The sequence below is a fragment of the Protobothrops mucrosquamatus genome, unplaced genomic scaffold (assembly GCF_001527695.2).
Source record: "Protobothrops mucrosquamatus isolate PMUCROS unplaced genomic scaffold, P.Mucros_1.0 scaffold_309, whole genome shotgun sequence".
NCBI classification, from domain to species: Eukaryota; Metazoa; Chordata; class Lepidosauria; order Squamata; family Viperidae; genus Protobothrops; species Protobothrops mucrosquamatus.
Window position 1 is genome coordinate 471,970 of NW_015386385.1, and position 17,816 is coordinate 489,785.

The following is a 17,816-nucleotide window of genomic DNA, read 5'->3' on the forward strand; positions in this document are numbered from 1 at the left end:
TGCGACCAACACAATAATAAATTCATTTATTAGTGGATGTCATTTTTAAAAAATCCTAGATGAAACATACTTGGGTTAAGAGAAGAGTTCAGCTTCACTTATATTCACTTGTATATTTACGAACATGGAATTAATAAGTTAAAACATTTTTTCTTTGACTTATATGCTATAGATCAGCGGCTCCTTTTCTATACCCCGCACCCCTAGAATGCTTCTGATATATTCTCACACCCCTTACAAACGTTCAAAATAACGGCAATGAATTATGCATATACACTATAATTCTGAAAACCCAAGTTTTCCCACCCCGTGGAATATCATCTCGCACCCCCGGTTGGGCACCCCTGCTATATATGTAGAAGAACTTCTACGGTCATATTATCCTCATTTCCAGTTTATCAACTTATTTACATTTATTTTCCTTTAATCTTTCCCCTCCAAACTCTAGAATACTAGTAACAGTGAGATAATCATCATGATGAATAGAATAGAATAGAATAGAATAGAATAGAATAGAATAGAAGCTGGAAGGGACCTGCTGGAGCAGGAGAAGCTATATCATTTCAGACAAGTGACTGTCTAATGTCTTCTTAAAAACCTCCAGTGATGGAGTGCCCACGAATCAAAGGAATCACAGTTATGGTCTTTTCAATCATGATATTATATTACATCCAGTAATGATGGTGGTGATAGTGCTGCCGCTGCTGATGAAGAGAGGAAAATAAATCTTTCTTCCTATGAAGTTTTCTCAGTGAAATATTGCCAAGTAGCTAGTTTCTGCATGGAATAAAAGAGGCTCATGTACCATGTCAGGTGTATACAAAACACGTTTGAATTCAAAACATTTTGAAAACTGTTTTCCACTTAAAATGGCCCCTTTTGAGGTTGAAACAGTTGTTTCTCATCTGAAATGGGCTGTTTTGACCATTTGTAAATTCTCCCTCCCCACACCTCTAAACAGATCTGTCTGAAGCTCCGAACGCTCTCTGAATGATGGAAAACCACCCATTTTGAATGTGAAACAGCTGCTTTGCATTCAAAGAGGGGTATTTTGAATTCAAAATGGAAAAGACTTTGTACACCACTATTATGTTCTAATCAGCAGAGCAAAGAGCAGTTTTGGAAGAGGGCATTTTAATTGGATAAAAGAGTGAGTGGTGGTGGTGGTGAGGGGTGGGGAGAGAATTATCCCTTTTCTTTTTACTGTTTAAGTGGGAGGAAGCCATACTGGAGATCTAAAAACAGAAGTCTCCATTCTGCCTTGTCCTTAGAGCTAAACTCGATATGATCTAAGTGTCATGCATCCCAGACTAGATTTAGTTTAAACTGCATGTTTAACCGGAAGTAAAATAACGCAAAACTTACCAGCGCATAATCTTTTCTGAAAGCACAGGTCTACTTATACATTTTAAAGCAGGGTTCCCAAAGTGGTCATTATTGGTCTCCAGAGTCAATGGGACTATCCAAGGGGTTAATAATAATAATAATAATAATAATAATAATAATAACAACAACAACAACAACAACAACAACAACAACAACAATAATAATGAAGAGGAAGAAGAAGAAGAAGAAGAAGAAGAAGAAGAAGAAGAAGAAGAAGTAGTAGTAGTAGTAGTAGTAGTAGTAGTAGTAGTAGTAGTAGTAGTAGTAGTAGTTGGAAGGGACCTTGGAGGTCATTGAGTCCAACCCCCTGCTCAGGCAGGAAACCCTACACCATTTCGGACAAATGGCTGTCCAGTCTCTTCTTGAAAACTTCCAGTATTGGAGCATTCACCGCTTCTGGAGGCAGGTTGTTCCACTGGTTAATTGTTCTCACTGTCAGGAAGTTTCTCCTTAGTTCTAGGTTGCTTCTCTCCTTGTTTAGTTTCCATCTGTTGTTTCTTGTCCTGCCTTCAGGCGCTTTGGAGAATAGCTTGACTCCCTCTTCTTTGTGGCAGCCCCTAAGATATTGGAACAATGCTGTTATTCTTAGTAGTAGTAGTCCTATTAAAATAATTTTAATACAGTAAGCATTTGGAGGCCAATGAACAGTCTGAAACATTATGAAGGGGTCAATGAGCTGAAGAATTTGGAGAGCTCTAAAGGATGTATCACATTCACCTTAAATCAGAGCCAAACTTTGCAAAGCATTCCTTAAATTACTGCAGAACATATTTAAGAAATATGTAAGAAACTGCAAGGAATATAATTCCTTCCATCCTCCACCATCTGGTCAGAGCTGAAGAAGCTTCTTGGATGAGAAGCGAAACGTCTTCAAGGAAAAGAACTAAGTCTAGTTGCCTTTTGAAAAAGCACTTTGGGGGCAACCATGACCTGGATGACTAAGAATCTCCATAGACAGATCTTTAAGAAACATCCCCGTCTTAGAACTTGAACGCTCTGTTGACTAAGCTGTGAACCTTCATCATCCAATTTAGATCTCTGGACCACCTTAGCTAAAACACTAGACTGCAGCCCTAACCTGCAATAGGTGGATAATGCCAAGTCAAGTTACTTTTCGCAAGGTTTATGTAAACCACAGCTGAGATAATACCCACAAAATGCTTTGGATATTCAGGACATTACGGAACTGCTAGCTTACAAGAGGATATCTGGAAAGGAAATACTGAAAAAGAGAACTAGGGACAAGTACTTGCCACATGCCATTTATTTTGGGTGCCCACTTTGAGATAAGCTTGCATTTTCTCCACGCTTTCCTCCCCCGCACTTTTCCCACGGAACAAAAGCACTTCCATGTGAAGAGAGCGCCTTCAAATTCACCAGCTCTGGAATTTTTTCCCTTGTTATGAAAGCCTGGGACTGCAGGTCACTTGACTATGTACTGAAGATAAACTTTTCACAAAGGGCGCCCTGTTTGAAGCTGCACCTGGTATTGCAATCTCTCAATGCGATAACATTTGCTAGAAAAAATTGTTATTGGAGAGCTGTGAGGTTGGACTTAAGAGGATTCCATTTATAACAGCTATTAGCTTGTGAGTGAGGCCATAAAGTTTCCACCGTTTACAGAACGTGAAAGAATACTGGTTTCTTAATTGCAACTTTATTCATAGACTAGGTCAATCGTATTTAATTCAGTTTATGCCCTCATAAGACCATAAGGAAATTATATTTGGGTTATTTTTGCTCATGGTTTGAACTGTAGGGAATCCTACTATTACTGCAAAATGGTGGGTTTTGTTTTGTTTGTATGAAGACTGATTTAGGTAGGCAGAATAAGTACATGACTGCTCAGAAAGATTAGGAGAGGCTTTACTTTTTAAAAAAAACGACGTTTGATCTAGGAATTCTAACTTATTTTCCTTTTATTTTCATAAGTTATTACATATTTAACATTACATACAGATAGTCCTCGATTTACAACCGCAATTGGGATCGGAATTTCCATTGCTAAGCGAGGCCGTTGTTAACTTGAGTCGCACCTGATTTTATCACTGTTGTTTTTGCCCCAGTTGTTAAGCAAATCTCTGCAGTTAAGTAAATCACACGGTTGTCAAGCAAATCCACTTTCGTCCACTGACTTTTCTGATTGGACGTGGGCTGGGTTTACAAATGGTAACCATGCGATCCCAGGACGCTGCAACCATTGTAAATTCGGCACATGCCAATTGGGAAGTGCCCGAATTTTGATCACGTGACTGCAAAGGTTGTGTGAGGATCGGTCATCGGTCACTTTTTCCGTGCCATTGTAACTTCAAACAATCACTAAACCAGTGGTTCTCAACCTGTGGGTCGGGACCCCATTTGGGGTCGATCGACCATTTCACGGGGGTCGCCAAGCAAGGCTGTCCGCCATTTTTTTTGTCCACCATTTTTCCCCCTTTTCCGGCGGGTGCCTTACCTCCCTTGGGCTGGGCCAGCTGGTGGTCGACCTGCTCCGTCTCTGCCGCTTGCCAGCTACGCCTTGGCTGGTGCAGGGGGCAGAACCACGCATGCGCGGCGCTCCCGGGCAGGGAAAGTCCTCGACTTACTACCGGTTTAGTCCTCGACTTACGACTGGTTTAGTCCTCGACTTATGACTGGTAGTCCTTGACTTATGACCAGTTGGGGTCGCGGCATTAAAAAGGTTGAGAACCACTGCACTAAACAAATCATTGTAAGTCAAGGACTGTCTGTACATACAAATGCACACACACACACACACACACACACACACACTAATACAGCCAAGGTGGCCAGAAAGGCCTAACAGAGACTCCACCTCCTCAGGGTTTTGCGGAAGAACAGGGTAGAATGACAACTCATGACCTTCTTCTACCGGTCTACTATTGAAAGCGTTCTCACATATTGTATTGTGGTTTGGTATGCTGACCTGACAGCAAACGGACAGGAAGGTATTGCAGAGGGTGGTGAGCATGGCACAAGACATCGTGGGCTGTTTCCTGACTCCACTGGATGACATCGCCAGGCCCCATTGCCTTGGCAGAGTGAGGAAAATTCTCAGGGATGACTCACACCCTGGTTGGTACCTTTTTACTCTCCTACCATCGGGTAGGAGATACAGAAACATAGCCAGCTGTACCAACAGGCCGAAGAACAGCTTTTATCCATGGTCTGTCAGGCTTCCGAATGGGACATAACTTTATAACTTTATGCATGACAGACTCGTGAGGCCAGCGTGATGTGCAATTAGTTCACAGGGTGAGATAAGTTGGGGGTTTGTAGTCACTGTGAGTTTGTGGTGAGGGGGGGCACAGAGGGAGGTTCAGTCAATTTCACTGTATACATGTTATACTTTGATAATAAAGGGTTTATTATTATTAAAGTCTTAAAGGATACTCTGCTTTGATTGAAATGACCTTCAAGGCTGTCTTATGACAAGACTCGTGAAAATGGCTCTTTTGATGCATTTTGCTGGTTTTCCATTGTGTGCACAGAACCCAGTCCTTCTAGTACAGGTAGTCCTCAAGTTACGAATGTAATGGAGCCTGCCCTTCTTGTGGAAAAAAAAAAAAGATCTCGCAAAGTTGGAAGGTCTGATTGAACTTTTTTTTTTTTAGTCCCAGGAACTTATTTTGTTTCCCTGCGCACCACAGCAGAGAAACGCGACAGAGCTGGAAAGCCGGTTTGCTTAGGAGCCCCACTTGCACTTTAGCAAAGGAATGCTTTTGGGAAGCGAGGGGAGCAGGGTGGTGATGTGCCAAGCTCTCCAGCTTCACGGCAGCGGAATTTGTGAAATCCGGGCAGGTTTGGCACTCCAGCAAGTAGCAGAGCAGGGCCGTGCCCGCTTGCGAGAGGCTGGGGCTCGGCAGGAAAGGGGAGAGGCTGGACCGGCGCTTCTCTGCCTGGCTGGACAAGGGCTCCGACACCCAAGGCTGCGCAGGAGGCGAGCATGGACAGTTCAGGACTCTCAGGCTTGGCACCAAAGTAGCATGTTGCAGCATCTCTGTGGTCATTCGTAAGTGAGAAACGACTGCTGTAATGTTGCAACATACGTAACTATAACTACTTTTTGGCAGGGATGTCGTAACTTTGAACATTCGCTAAGCCAATGGTTCTCAACCTATGGGTCGCGACCCCATTTGGGATCGATCGACCATTTCACGGGGGTCGCCAAGCAAGGCTGTCTGCCATTTTTTCCCCTTTTCTGGTGGGTGCCTTACCTCCCTTGGGCTAGGCCAGCTGGTGGTCGGCCTGCTCCGTCTCTGCCGCTTGCCAGCTACGCCTCGGTCGGCGCAGGGGGCGGAACCACACATGCATGGCGCTCCCGGGCAGGGAAAGTCCTCGACTTATGACCGGTTGGGTAGTCCTCGACTTACGACCAGTTTAGTCCTCGACTTACGACCGGTTTAGTCCTCGACTTACGATCGGTTTAGTCCTCGACTTACGATCGGTTGGGGGTCGCGGCATTAAAAAGGTTGAGAACCACTGCGCTAAGCGAACATTCGTAACTTGAGGACTACCTGTAGTTCTTCAAAGGAAAGGATCATTAATTGGAAGCACTGAGATGGTTCTGCATTTTTTTGGGGGGGGGAATCGAGGGACTCTGGTGAAATGCATTGCTCCATAAACTTCATTGATTTGGCTTCTGAAGTGGATTTCCTGCTTGCTGAATGGAGCAGTGAAATTGCTTGTCCATTGTGAGCCAGAAATGCTGCAGCGTGCAAACATGTTTCTTGTGTTAAGTAACAGTACTGTAGTCTTGTAAGTCTATATGTACAAGAAAGCTTATTAGCAGTTGGTTGGTTATAAGCTTTCTTTGGCATTTCAAGATCTGCACTTCTCCTGTGGAAAATTACCCAACATCCACTAAATAACCTCCGTTATGGAAGCCACAGCATGGTTCTGTTTTAGCTTCTTGTGAAGCTCCTGCCAAATGACTACTCTTCCAAATTTAAACAGTGAGCTAATTAAAAATGTGCTCAAACAGCAACCAAAATTCACCTCATTTATTTTTTGAAATATTTTCTTAAGTGCAAAGAAGACATCTGAAACTAATAGGAGGGAAATGTAGCTGAAACCTTTTTACCTTGAATTTTGTTGCTGATGTTGTTCAAAGTTTCAAAAAAAAATCACAGGCAGAGAAGAAATGGACTCAAAGGAAGGATTAAGCGCCCTTTCTCCTCCAACCCAGTGATCCATTCAATTTAATACAGTAGACTGGTTATGTTTTCCTTAAGCGAAGAAGTTGAGTGAATGCTTGAAATCTTCAGTGCATTGAATAATTTTAATAGCACTGCAGAGAGATCCAAATGTGAACAGTAAAAGATGTGAAAGAGGACATAGAAGTGCATGGGGTACCTGGCAGCATCTATTTGAACCAAGCACCTCATTTATTAATTGAATACACAGGTAGTCCTCAACTTACAACAGTTCATTTAGTGTCCGTTCAATGTTACAATGGCGCTGAAAAAAGTGACTTATGATAGTTTTTTTAACACGACCATTGCAACTTCCCTGTGGTCACGTGACCTGGATTCAGATGCTTGGCAACTGATTCATTGTTTAAGACAGTTGCAGTGTTCCCTGGGTCATGTGAACAGTGTCAGAAATTTTGGTCATAGGTTGAGGACTACCTGTATTTCCCAAATTTAACCATTCCACTGTTGCTGTGGGAAGTCTCCCATGCGAGCCACGGAAAGGATATGTTGGGTTAAAGGAGATGCCAACTGGTGCTGGACGAGTTCCAGAAATGTTCTTTGTTGACTTTTCCTGAAAATGGGTCCTGCCCAGGCTTCTAAGTGTCTTTATTTTGGGACATCCATGATGATAACGTTCTTACAATAACTGATTATATAAATTATTTTCTTCTTTGTGGGTGGTTGAATGTTTAAAAGATGTGTTTAGAGTACACACACACACACACACACATAAATGAATATCAAATATTTATTCTTCCAGGTTAATATATATTATATAACGAATGAGCTTAAGGAATGACTGGGAACTCTCCCTTTTCCTCTTCCCGTTCCCAGGTGATCTTTGCTTTGAATCAGACTCTCTTGCAGCAGGAGAATCTCCGAGCAGGCAGTCTACAGATTCCTTACAATACAGAGGACCTTATCAAGCATTACAACTGTGGAGACCTCAACACCGTCATCTTCAATCACGATACTTCCCAAGTGAGTTGTGTCTCCCCGTTCCCTTGTGCTGCTCACAGGATGGCTAGTTAGCTTCTGTGAACTGTCCATATCCCCAAGGGACGGGACATTTTAAAAACAAGTTTATTTTCACTCTTCAAAGTCAGCATGCATGCTGCTTTGTTAACACTGCAATTGGCAGTTGTACTTCCAGACACATTTTGGTTGTTTGCGTCGGATGGGCTGTTTCCGATTTGCTGGATAAGAAGAGAGTTTACAATATGTTTTATGAATTAAATGTTTTATTGTAATACAGAGGGAACACATACTTTTATTCAACTTAATTTTTAAAAGATACCACTTTTTTTTCTTTTTAACAACCCTGTAATCCCTTGCATTGGGGTAAAATCCGGGCAACTGAATGGAGCTGAGCATTTACTGGCTGGATGCCCTTCCTGATGCCTATGCGGAGTTCACAGCAGATATTTTCTCTTTGCGCCCAGAGAGAGAAATATTTGTGGCTACCTAGGATTGAACTCACAGCTTCCTGATTGTAAGGCAAGAGCTCCACTTCTAAGCCACCACATTGTTCCTTAAAAAGATACAGCAAACTAGGGGAAAATGGATTTGTCTCTCTACAGTACTTTGCCAAAATGGAGTCAGTCTGTTTTGCCATGTCTACACAATGGCTTCCTGAGCTGTGTAGCTTTTACATGAAGATAGTGAGATGTCCTACATTTCCCATTTTTCTAAGCACATTAATTTGACATGGATGACATAATCAAAGGCCTTCTATGAACAATGAAGCACATGTTAATTTCATTTTGGTGTTTATATCCACTGATATGTAGCTATTACAGGTAGTTCTCACTTAATGACTGCCCTGTTTAGCAATTGTTCAGAGTTATGGCAGTGCTGCAAAAGTAATCTTACAACTGGTCTTTGCACTTACGACTGTTACAGCATCCCCGCAGTCATGTCAAGATTGGGGCACTTTGCAACTGGCAGTCATTTATGAGAAGGACGAGGGGGGACATGATAGCAGTGTTCCAATATCTCAGGGGCTGCCACAAAGAAGAGGGAGTCAAGCTATTTTCCAAAGCACCTGAAGGCAGGACAAGGAGCAACGGGTGGAAACTAACCAAAGAGAGAAGCAACCTAGAACTAAGGAGAAACTTCCTGACAGTTAGAACAATTAACCAGTGGAACAACCTGCCTCTAGAAGTGGTGAATGCTCCAATACTGGAAGTTTTTAAGAAGAGACTGGACAGCCATTTGTCCGAGATGGTATAGGGTTTCCTGCCTGAGCAGGGGATTGGACTAGATGACCTCCAAGGTCCCTTCCAACTTTACTATTACTATTACTATTACTATTACTATTACTATTACTATTACTATTACTATTACTATTATTATTATTATTATTATTATTATTATTATTATTATTATTATTATTATTACCATTGCAGCATTCTGTGGTTACCATTTGCATATTTTACAGCTGGCTTTCAACAAGGATTGTCAGTGGAGAAGCCAGCAATAAAGTCACAAGTTGTAGTCAGGTGATGTCTTGCAAAAAATGTACTCCATACTCGAGCCGCTATTCCATACTTTTCACTATCCCAGATAAGAATGAAGACGGGAGGTCAATGTGAGACTTTAAAAGAGTGAATAAAACACCACAGATTTAGGATGGAAATTCCATGGAAGAGATGTACTGCTGCCCCTGGATTTTGGGAGACCACCTTTCACATACCCATCCACTGTCTTACAAAAAAAACCCCACTATATATTGAATACCGGGGGAGCCATGCTAATGAACAGTTCTACTTAGTTTTCTCTGGAACTCAGAGTATTCACCAAGCTGTCAAAGGCTGCTAGTAGCAGACTGGAACAGTTAATCCCAAACGCAAGCCTCTCAGAGCTTTGATTAATAAGATGTATTAATAAGAGGCTTATACAGTAGTAGCAAGAATTCTGGCAAGTAGTCTGTTTTCAGATGAGAGACCTCTGTATTGCAAAATAAGATGGGAAGTCTCTTATTGTTCTTAGGTGCTTTTCAGGAGCTGGTAGAGGTAATTTGCATCTGCTATTGTAAGTATTATATTTATACCCCTAGAACCAAAGTTCCTACAAAGTTGCAGTGATTTTAGGGTACATCTCTTAAATATGAAGTCCCATATCTATGTGCGATCTGGAGGCAGAGGAATATGAGGTGAACATTCTGCCTCTGAAGCAATTTGTTTTTCGGGGAAGATGGAAAAGAGCCCCTTCTTACATTTGCAAAAGCTGGTATAGGCAAAGGTTTCTTTCCTCCAATCCAGGAAGCCAGCTATCCAAGAGACAGTCAGCTAATCATTGACAAGTCATGTGTTTGAGATGTTTGGGCATCCTGACCCAAAGATTTTTGAGAGTCTTATGCACATGGCTCCCTGAGTAATCTCATTTAATGCTTGCTCTTAAAAGTGTGTAATGCTGGTGGCTCTCTCCAACAATCCACAAGGGGAAAATCATGCAGCTTTTCCATCACTGGCATATTTCAACAGTCTCCTGTTAACACAACACATGGTTATGCATGCGCATATTATTACATTCTTTAAAAAAACCAAACCATCAGCTTGCTAGTCTCAACTGAAACTCATCTGACCTATTTCTCATCAAAGCTCACAAAGCATTTAATTAGATAGCGTTCTGGTTGAATGGGAGAGCTGGACCCAGGACAGTAAGTCTGAACTTCAGAATATGTGGCTGTAATGTCTTTCCCTTTGACAATGGATCTTCATGGCATTTCTCAATAACTTCAGGGTGAGATGGTTCTAGTCAAAAGACACAAAGGACATAAGTTATGCCAGTTGCCAGGTGATTGGCCATCTTCTTTTCTCTCATGTTACGAGTTATATGTATTATCCACTTGAAGAGAGCAGAGCTAATCCTGGCAGCCCAAAACTGATGCAGAAGAACTTGTAGATCACTTTCATATCTAGCCACAAGGATCCTCCAATACTCCTCAAACCGAAAATATCAAGGGATATTTAATCATCCATCCCATGGTGAATACAGCTACAATATATGCATGGAGTGTCTATGGCAGACATGTCAAACACAAGGCCCGGGGGCCAGATGCGGCCCGTGAAGTGGTTTCATGTGGCCCGCAAAGGCATCCTGGAAACAGTGAGGGAATGGCCCCCGCTGCCTTGGCTCTGGCCCAGGCCAGCCGGGAGCCAATGTACAATTTTATGGTGGCCATCTATGCTGAAATGCATTCAGTCTTACGTAGCTCCACAAGGCCGTCTAGAAACAGCAAGGAACCAGCCCCTGCCGTGTCGGCCCCGCCCCCTGGGTGCATGCTGGGGAGGTGTCACCCTTTGTGAGGAATGAAGAAATGGACCATGCCTTGGCGCTTGCTCTGGTCCCACCCCCTTCTGCCAGAGACCCCCAGATCTGTCCCACTCCTGCCCAGGCCCCCACAGGCACCCTTGACGCAAACGATGTAGAGCTGGCCATACCCACCCAGTAGGCCACACCCACTCCATCCACGCCCACCCAGTAGGCTGCACCCACCCTGGCCGCACCCATCTGGCCCCCCCGAGGGCAACCGCAATATTGATGCGGCCCTCAATGAAATTGAGTTTGACACCCCTGGTCTATGGAGATTCTCAATCATCCAGATCATGGTTGTTCCAAAGGTGCTTTTCAAAAGGCAACTGGACTTCCTTGGGTTTTTTTTTTTCCTTGAACACATTTCACGTCTCATCTAAGAAGCTTCTTCAGTTCTGCTGAATGGTGGGGAATGAAAGATTTATATTTAGACGATTGCTAAGGAATATAAACCCTTCTGTTCCCTCACCATTCAGCCAATACTAAAGAAGCTTCTTGGATGAGAATTAAAAGGTCTTCCTCAAGGAAAAAAAAACAAGAAAGTCCAATTGCCTTTTGAAAAGGACCTTTGGGACAGATATGCATGATAGGCTTCATTAGTGAGGATTCACTGCTATTTAGACCATAATCCTGGACAGTATTATTGCAATGCAAATATATGAATAGACATGGGGAGCTTTTTACAGATAGAGCAGGACTAAAGTTTGTCTCCTCTCAGAGCATCTGACCCACACATTTTGTCCCACCAATTGAACTGTAGTAAACAAGAATCCTATTTTCTTTCTTTGTTGAACAAATCCTGGAATGAAAAAGTGCTTAATGGCAGCTGCTCCCTGATACATCGAGGTTGCATCTCTTTGATTTATGAGTCACAAGGTCCTTTAATTTTGTTTAAAAAAACAGATAAAAACTCATACACATTACAAAAAGTAAAACAATAAAAAGAGAAATATTGCAGAGAAAGGTATAACAGAGAGAGAGAAATAGATTAAAAAAACAAGACTATAACATAGAAAAAGAAGTCTCTAAATGTTTTTGCAAGAAGTCACAGTCTATTGCACAAGGAGAGCAGCAAGTTTTATCACGTTAGCCAATAAGACTCTTTTGGGGGATATTTTGGGGTGGGCACTTGATCGTCTATTTCTTCTTTTGCCAAACAATAAAAGCATTACAAATTGAATATTTTAACTGCTGCTGAATTTTTCTTTGGCAGGCCAGACTTTAAGTGGGCAATCTATTACTACTAATCTTGGGTTTTTTATTATGGCTCCTAGATATATGGGTCCATGTGGTAGGATGTTCTCTTCCTCTGTAGGAAAAGGGAATATTAGGGTAAAGATTCTTTTTTTACAACACTGAGTACTTCTCTCTCTTAAGTGTTCTCTTTGGTGGAAGTACTGTATTTTCTTTCTTCCTATTTCTGTTTTTATTATTGGAAGTCATGCTTCCAATTTTGATCTCAAAATAGATTACTCTGAGCTCACCAGAAATGCTCCAGGACTGTTCCAACCGGTCCCAAGGTATTTCAGCTTGAAACAAGGTGCTTTTGGAGACTGGAATGTTTCCAGAACGGTCACTGGGACTTCTGTAAGGTCGGAACAATCTGTTTTAAACCTGAAGCAGCAGTTTTAAGTTCAAAAAAGGATGTTTTGAGTGCCAAACAATTCTAATGAATCACTTATTATCCATCCCTTTGCAATGGGATGAAGAAATTTGACCTTGCTGCTTTAGCAAATCGGAGGAGTAACCCACTGTAGGAACCTTCACAATAAGTCTAGTGTTCTGTTTACAGCTGAAAACTATTAGAAGATCAATATCCAGCGTAATTTATCTAGGACTGTCTTTGAAAATAGGATAGCTAAACTCATATGAAAGATTTCTCCAGGAGGTTAATGTGAACAGCATTATCTGTTCTGAACTTTGTACTTGTGCCCTTCCAAACTGATGCTGAATACCTTTGTGAGCATTTGAACGAGCATTAAAGTCATTTTATCCCAAATGCCATTTTTAAAGAACTGGTATCTTATAACCTCTATTCTTCTTGTAGTTATGGTGTCTTTTATATGAATCTTCTGTCCCTTTCTTTGATATCATAAAAATGTGATTCTCCCAAGCTTCTGAGAATATACTTTATAACTGTATCTTATTCAAAACCTATTATACCCTTCAAAACTGAATTTAATTTAAACTAAATGGTTTTGAAAATCCAAACTATACGTTAAGAAGTTAGTGATGCTGCCAGATGCTGTTTATTTTTTTCCATTTATATTATCTTTATAAATAACTCAAGGCAGTGAACATATTTAATACTCCTTCCTCCTCCTATTTAAGACCCTATATTCCCCATAGCAACCTGTGGGGTGAATTGGGCTGAGACACAGTGATGGCCCTAAGGCCACCCAGATAGTTTTCCTACCTAAGGTGGGACTAGAACTCAGTCTTCACATTTCTACCCTGGTGCCTTAACTACTATACCTCTTTATATTTTTATATATTGATGCTTGTCAAAATCAAGTCTTATATGGGATATTTCCAACTAATGACATTAAAGGCAAAACCAAGGCTTTGATCTGGAAACCACTGCCTCACTAAGTTCTAAAGGAAGAGCTTCAAGAAAATGTAGTTTGTCAGCTAAGAAATAGTTTTCCATGTCAGACTAGAGTGAATAACTTAATACTATGTGATTCTACCGCTATAGGCCTCTTAGCTATTTCTTTCTGTAGGAACAGAAAGGAAAAATGCAAATGCTAGCTAACCATACATAGCTCCTAGATAACATATGCTCCATTGGGTCTTTGTTGCAGAAATATTTCCTTACCTAATCAGAGAAACAGAATGACATAGGTGGGCAAAAAAAGATCAATGGGAATGGGAATGACTATTGACTTCCTGTTGGCTTCCCTATTGAGTTTCCTTGTGGGAAACTGGCAGCGTGTGTTGAAAATCTTCCCTTCCCTTCCTTTCCCTTCTGTCCCAGCAGGCAGGTACCTGGTGGCTGCTGCTTGGGGAAGGGAATGAGGGATTGCACGAATGGCTGGAATCTGTCAGGCAACACTGAAAATGAGAATCATGTGCTCTCAATGGCACAGCAGCACTATTGAAGCAGCCACCATTTCCCCAAGTTTTATTCTCTAAGTAGTAAGGAGTCCAGGCATTCTGTAAGTTACCATATTTGAGGTACCTTGGTTGAAAAAGTTTTGTCCTATGATGCACAATTTTGTATCATATACAAAGGTATATAGATATTTAACTCATTGGGGTATGATGTCCATGGCGCACACACACACACATAAACCCACACTCCCTGGATGTGACTGTGTGTTTATTGGCTGAATGTCCTTCCTGATGCCTCTGCAGAGGTCACAGCAGATATTTTTTCTTTGTGTCCTAAGAGAGAAACATCTGCCAGTACCTAGGACTGAACTCTCAACTTTCTGATTGGGAGGCAGGTTTCTTCACCACTAGGCCATCACGCCCCCCCCAAACACACACACACACACACACACACACACACACACACTTGTAATTTACTTTTGTTCTTATGATTTACTGTTTTTAATGCCATGTGGAGGGGTACAGTGTATAAGATCTCAGAGTCTTTTCTAACTGGAGTGGTATATGTACCCTTCTTAAGAAATAAATGAATAAATATATTAACTTTTAAGAGTCTTTCCTCAGAATAATCAGAAATACCAGTTTCAATATTCAAATAAGCAGCATAGTTCACAAGAAATTACAAAAACAGTACTTAGACACTTGACTAATTTGAAAAATTCATAAGGGACAATTTGTAACATCTTTTGGGGCTTATTTACAAGTTGCTACTGAAATACAATTCAAAAACTGAACAAGTTAAGGACTGTATGAAATGGTTTATTACAGAATGAAACTAATCTTAAAAGTTGAATCTTCTTTCCTGTCAGCAGTTTTTCTGCTAAACTTCACTAAACTTCATATCCCTTCAAAATATACAAAGCTGATTTATGATAACAGTTCTAAGAATGCTTTAATAATACTTACTGGATGTTAAATACAATTCCTTCTTTACAAGAATGAAAATCAAATTATGGGAGTATGCATTCAGTGTCAAAAATAACTTCATATTGAAAAACAAGTCTGAGGTGGAATTTAAAAAAGAGAAGAAAACATTTATTTGGAAAATAATAGAATAAAGACTGATGTACAAGAACATAAATGAAAAAAAAAAGTGCATTTAAAAATATAAATACAAATGTAGCTGTGACTTTTTAAAAGAGGGCTGGAAATAATGAATGTATTTACTTTTAAAGTTCAAGGCCTTTACCAGATGAATCTAATGAAATACCTGTTTTCCCTGTCTGTCTTTCCCCATTCTCAAGTCACTTAGCGAAATGATACATTGTGCCTCTGCTGTATTTCTAATGAGAAAAGTCCTATCAGAATACAAAATAGACCTTTCCATGAAATAGCACCAATGTCATATTAAGCATGTGACTTTGGTATATTCGCTTTTCTTTACAAAAAGCAAAATTGGACCTCAAAAGAAAAAGGCGAATCCTGGAGTAATGCAGTGTTCTAATGAGTAAAAGTGAGGTATGAGAGGACATAAGTACGGTCAATATTTTTCTGCCTGTTACATGAGATTAAAAAGACTGCTAGAAATATTAAGAATGAGCTTACTCTGGTGTTATATACATGATTTCCCTTTTCCATCTCTTCTTTGCATTTTCTCCACCCAAAACCCCAAGTTTCCCATCTTTCTGGAACAAATCTGTGGGACATGTTGGATTCTGTAGGGAAGGGGTGGAGATTTGATCTCATATGTTGTATGATTATCTTTCTTTTGCATAGGTCCCAAATTTCATCAATGCATCTCTGCTACCTCATGAGCGTATCACGGCTCAAGAGATTGACGACTACTTCCGCCATGAGCTTATCTACAAGCGGAATGAGAGGATGGGCAAGCGAGTGAAAGATTTGCTGGAAGAGTATCCAGATAAAAGCTTCTTCTTTGCATTTGGAGCTGGTAGGTATACCTTTTAGATGTCTTTTAAAAGAGAACAATTAACCAGTGGAACAACCTGCCTCCAGAAGCGGTGAATGCTCCAACACTGGAAGTTTTTAAGAAGAGACTGGACAGCCATTTGTCCGAAATGGTATAGGGTTTCCTGCCTGAGCAGGGGGTTGGACTAGATGACCTTCAAGGTCTCTTCCAACTTTACTATTATTATTATTATATAACATGGATCAATTGATTCTTTGTGTTGGCAATATGAAAACATGCAATTCACAAGAGAACACACTGAATCATTACGCCTTCAATGCCAAACATGGCAATTCTTCATGCCATTAAAAGATGAGTTGCACTCTCATTAAATGTCTTCAATATCTCATTATAAAATCAGCTATCAATGGATTTTTCTTTGCTTTTTCTTTTCTTTTTTATGTGATTGTATAGTTATTATTTGTTTTCGATTTTTTTATTGTTTAAGCTGTCAAGAGTTGCTTTGTGAAATGGGTAGCTATATCAATCCAATAAATGCATAAATAAATTTAAATGCAGTCGCAAAAGCAAACTTATGGTTAAATTCAAAGTGACAGCATAGGTTCAGTGTTCTAGAATGGTATCATTTATAGCTGTATTCTATGTCTTTCCTCAAGGTGAAAATGATCTCTTAGGGAAGTAAGGATTTAGGCTGCAACCTCAATATAGAGAATTTTAATTGGGCTTATTGTAACATAAAAATTGGCTTCAAGTGGTGTTTTCCTCCTAATAAAATAGCCTCACCTGCTGGGCTGTACCTACTTCCCAAGTGTGAATGGTCTGAGAGCATTTTGAAAGATGTAAGCCAAGCCGCTGGATATAAATTTGACAATTTAGCTATGAAAAAATCAACAGTGCTTCTTTTCATTAAAGCAGGGGTCCCGAACCCCCAGTCTGTGGCTCAATATTGGTCTGTGGCCTATTGGGAACTGGGATGCAGAAATGAGTGGAGCTTCATCTGCCCTTGTGTGGGATCTAGGTAGCACCATAGCCCCTCCAGGTCCATGGGAAAAAAAATTCCACAGAACTGGTCCCTGGTGCTCAAAAGATTAGGGACCGCTGCATTAAAGCATGTATTTATGGCCCAAAATACCGGTAGTATTTTTAGAGGATTTTTTTTTTAATTGACTAGTGTATAATGTCAGACTGTACTACCTGGAGGAGTTACTGGAATACTCCATTACAAGGGGGAGGGAGTAATGTATTTCAGTGCTTATTTTGTGAGAGTAATTAAATTATCTCAAATATTATCTGTTCTGGCATGCATTAATATTACACTGGCAGAGAGACAGTATGTACCCAATCATCTGCATAATGTCCTTTTCCCTCAAGGAAAGACTGATCAGGCGCACATTATCCAGCCAGGCTTTGTATACTGCTGGGTGTTGGCATTGTGTAAATTAACATCTGCCACTTCTCCCTGAATTTCTGTTGGCATGTAGTGTGGAGTGTTAATGTTGTCTAATCCTTTTGATCATTGGTGTTAGCAAACGAATTCTAAATGTCAACCATTTTTTAAAGTTGGAGCACTCCGGACAGTAAATCTATAATTAAAGATTTATTTAAATATTTTTTGAAGCTATGTTCTGATTTAAATGTGCAGGTTTTGTAGACGAATGGCAGTAATTCTCTAATAAAGATTTTCTTATTAGGCCCTAGAATGTTTTCAAACATTCATGTTTGCAGCAGACTTCACCTCCCCTCCCCCACCGAAGTTTCTGTTTTGCCATTTTAGTGATTCCAAAGAGATTTGCAAGAGATAGTAGCACATATAACTTTTTAAATGAAAGTACTTCATTAGGATTCATAGACGCATGTCATTTACTCAGTATTGTTATGTGTTCACCGTAATATATTTTAATGATATATTTTATTTATTATTTAATATTATTGGT

At 40.5% G+C, this 17,816-nt stretch overlaps 1 protein-coding gene across 1 annotated transcript in view; it reads left to right on the forward strand.

The window, feature by feature from the left end:
* Nucleotides 1-5,135: 5,135 nt before the first annotated feature.
* The window catches only part of LOC107302974 (metalloprotease TIKI1-like), a 29,039-nt gene continuing 16,358 nt past the window's right edge, over nt 5,136-17,816 (forward strand). The window contains exons 1-3 of the mRNA XM_015832147.1: nt 5,136-5,354; nt 7,416-7,562; nt 15,729-15,903. Coding sequence (XP_015687633.1) covers nt 5,136-5,354; nt 7,416-7,562; nt 15,729-15,903 — 541 coding nt within the window. The remainder of the gene's footprint in view (nt 5,355-7,415; nt 7,563-15,728; nt 15,904-17,816) is intronic.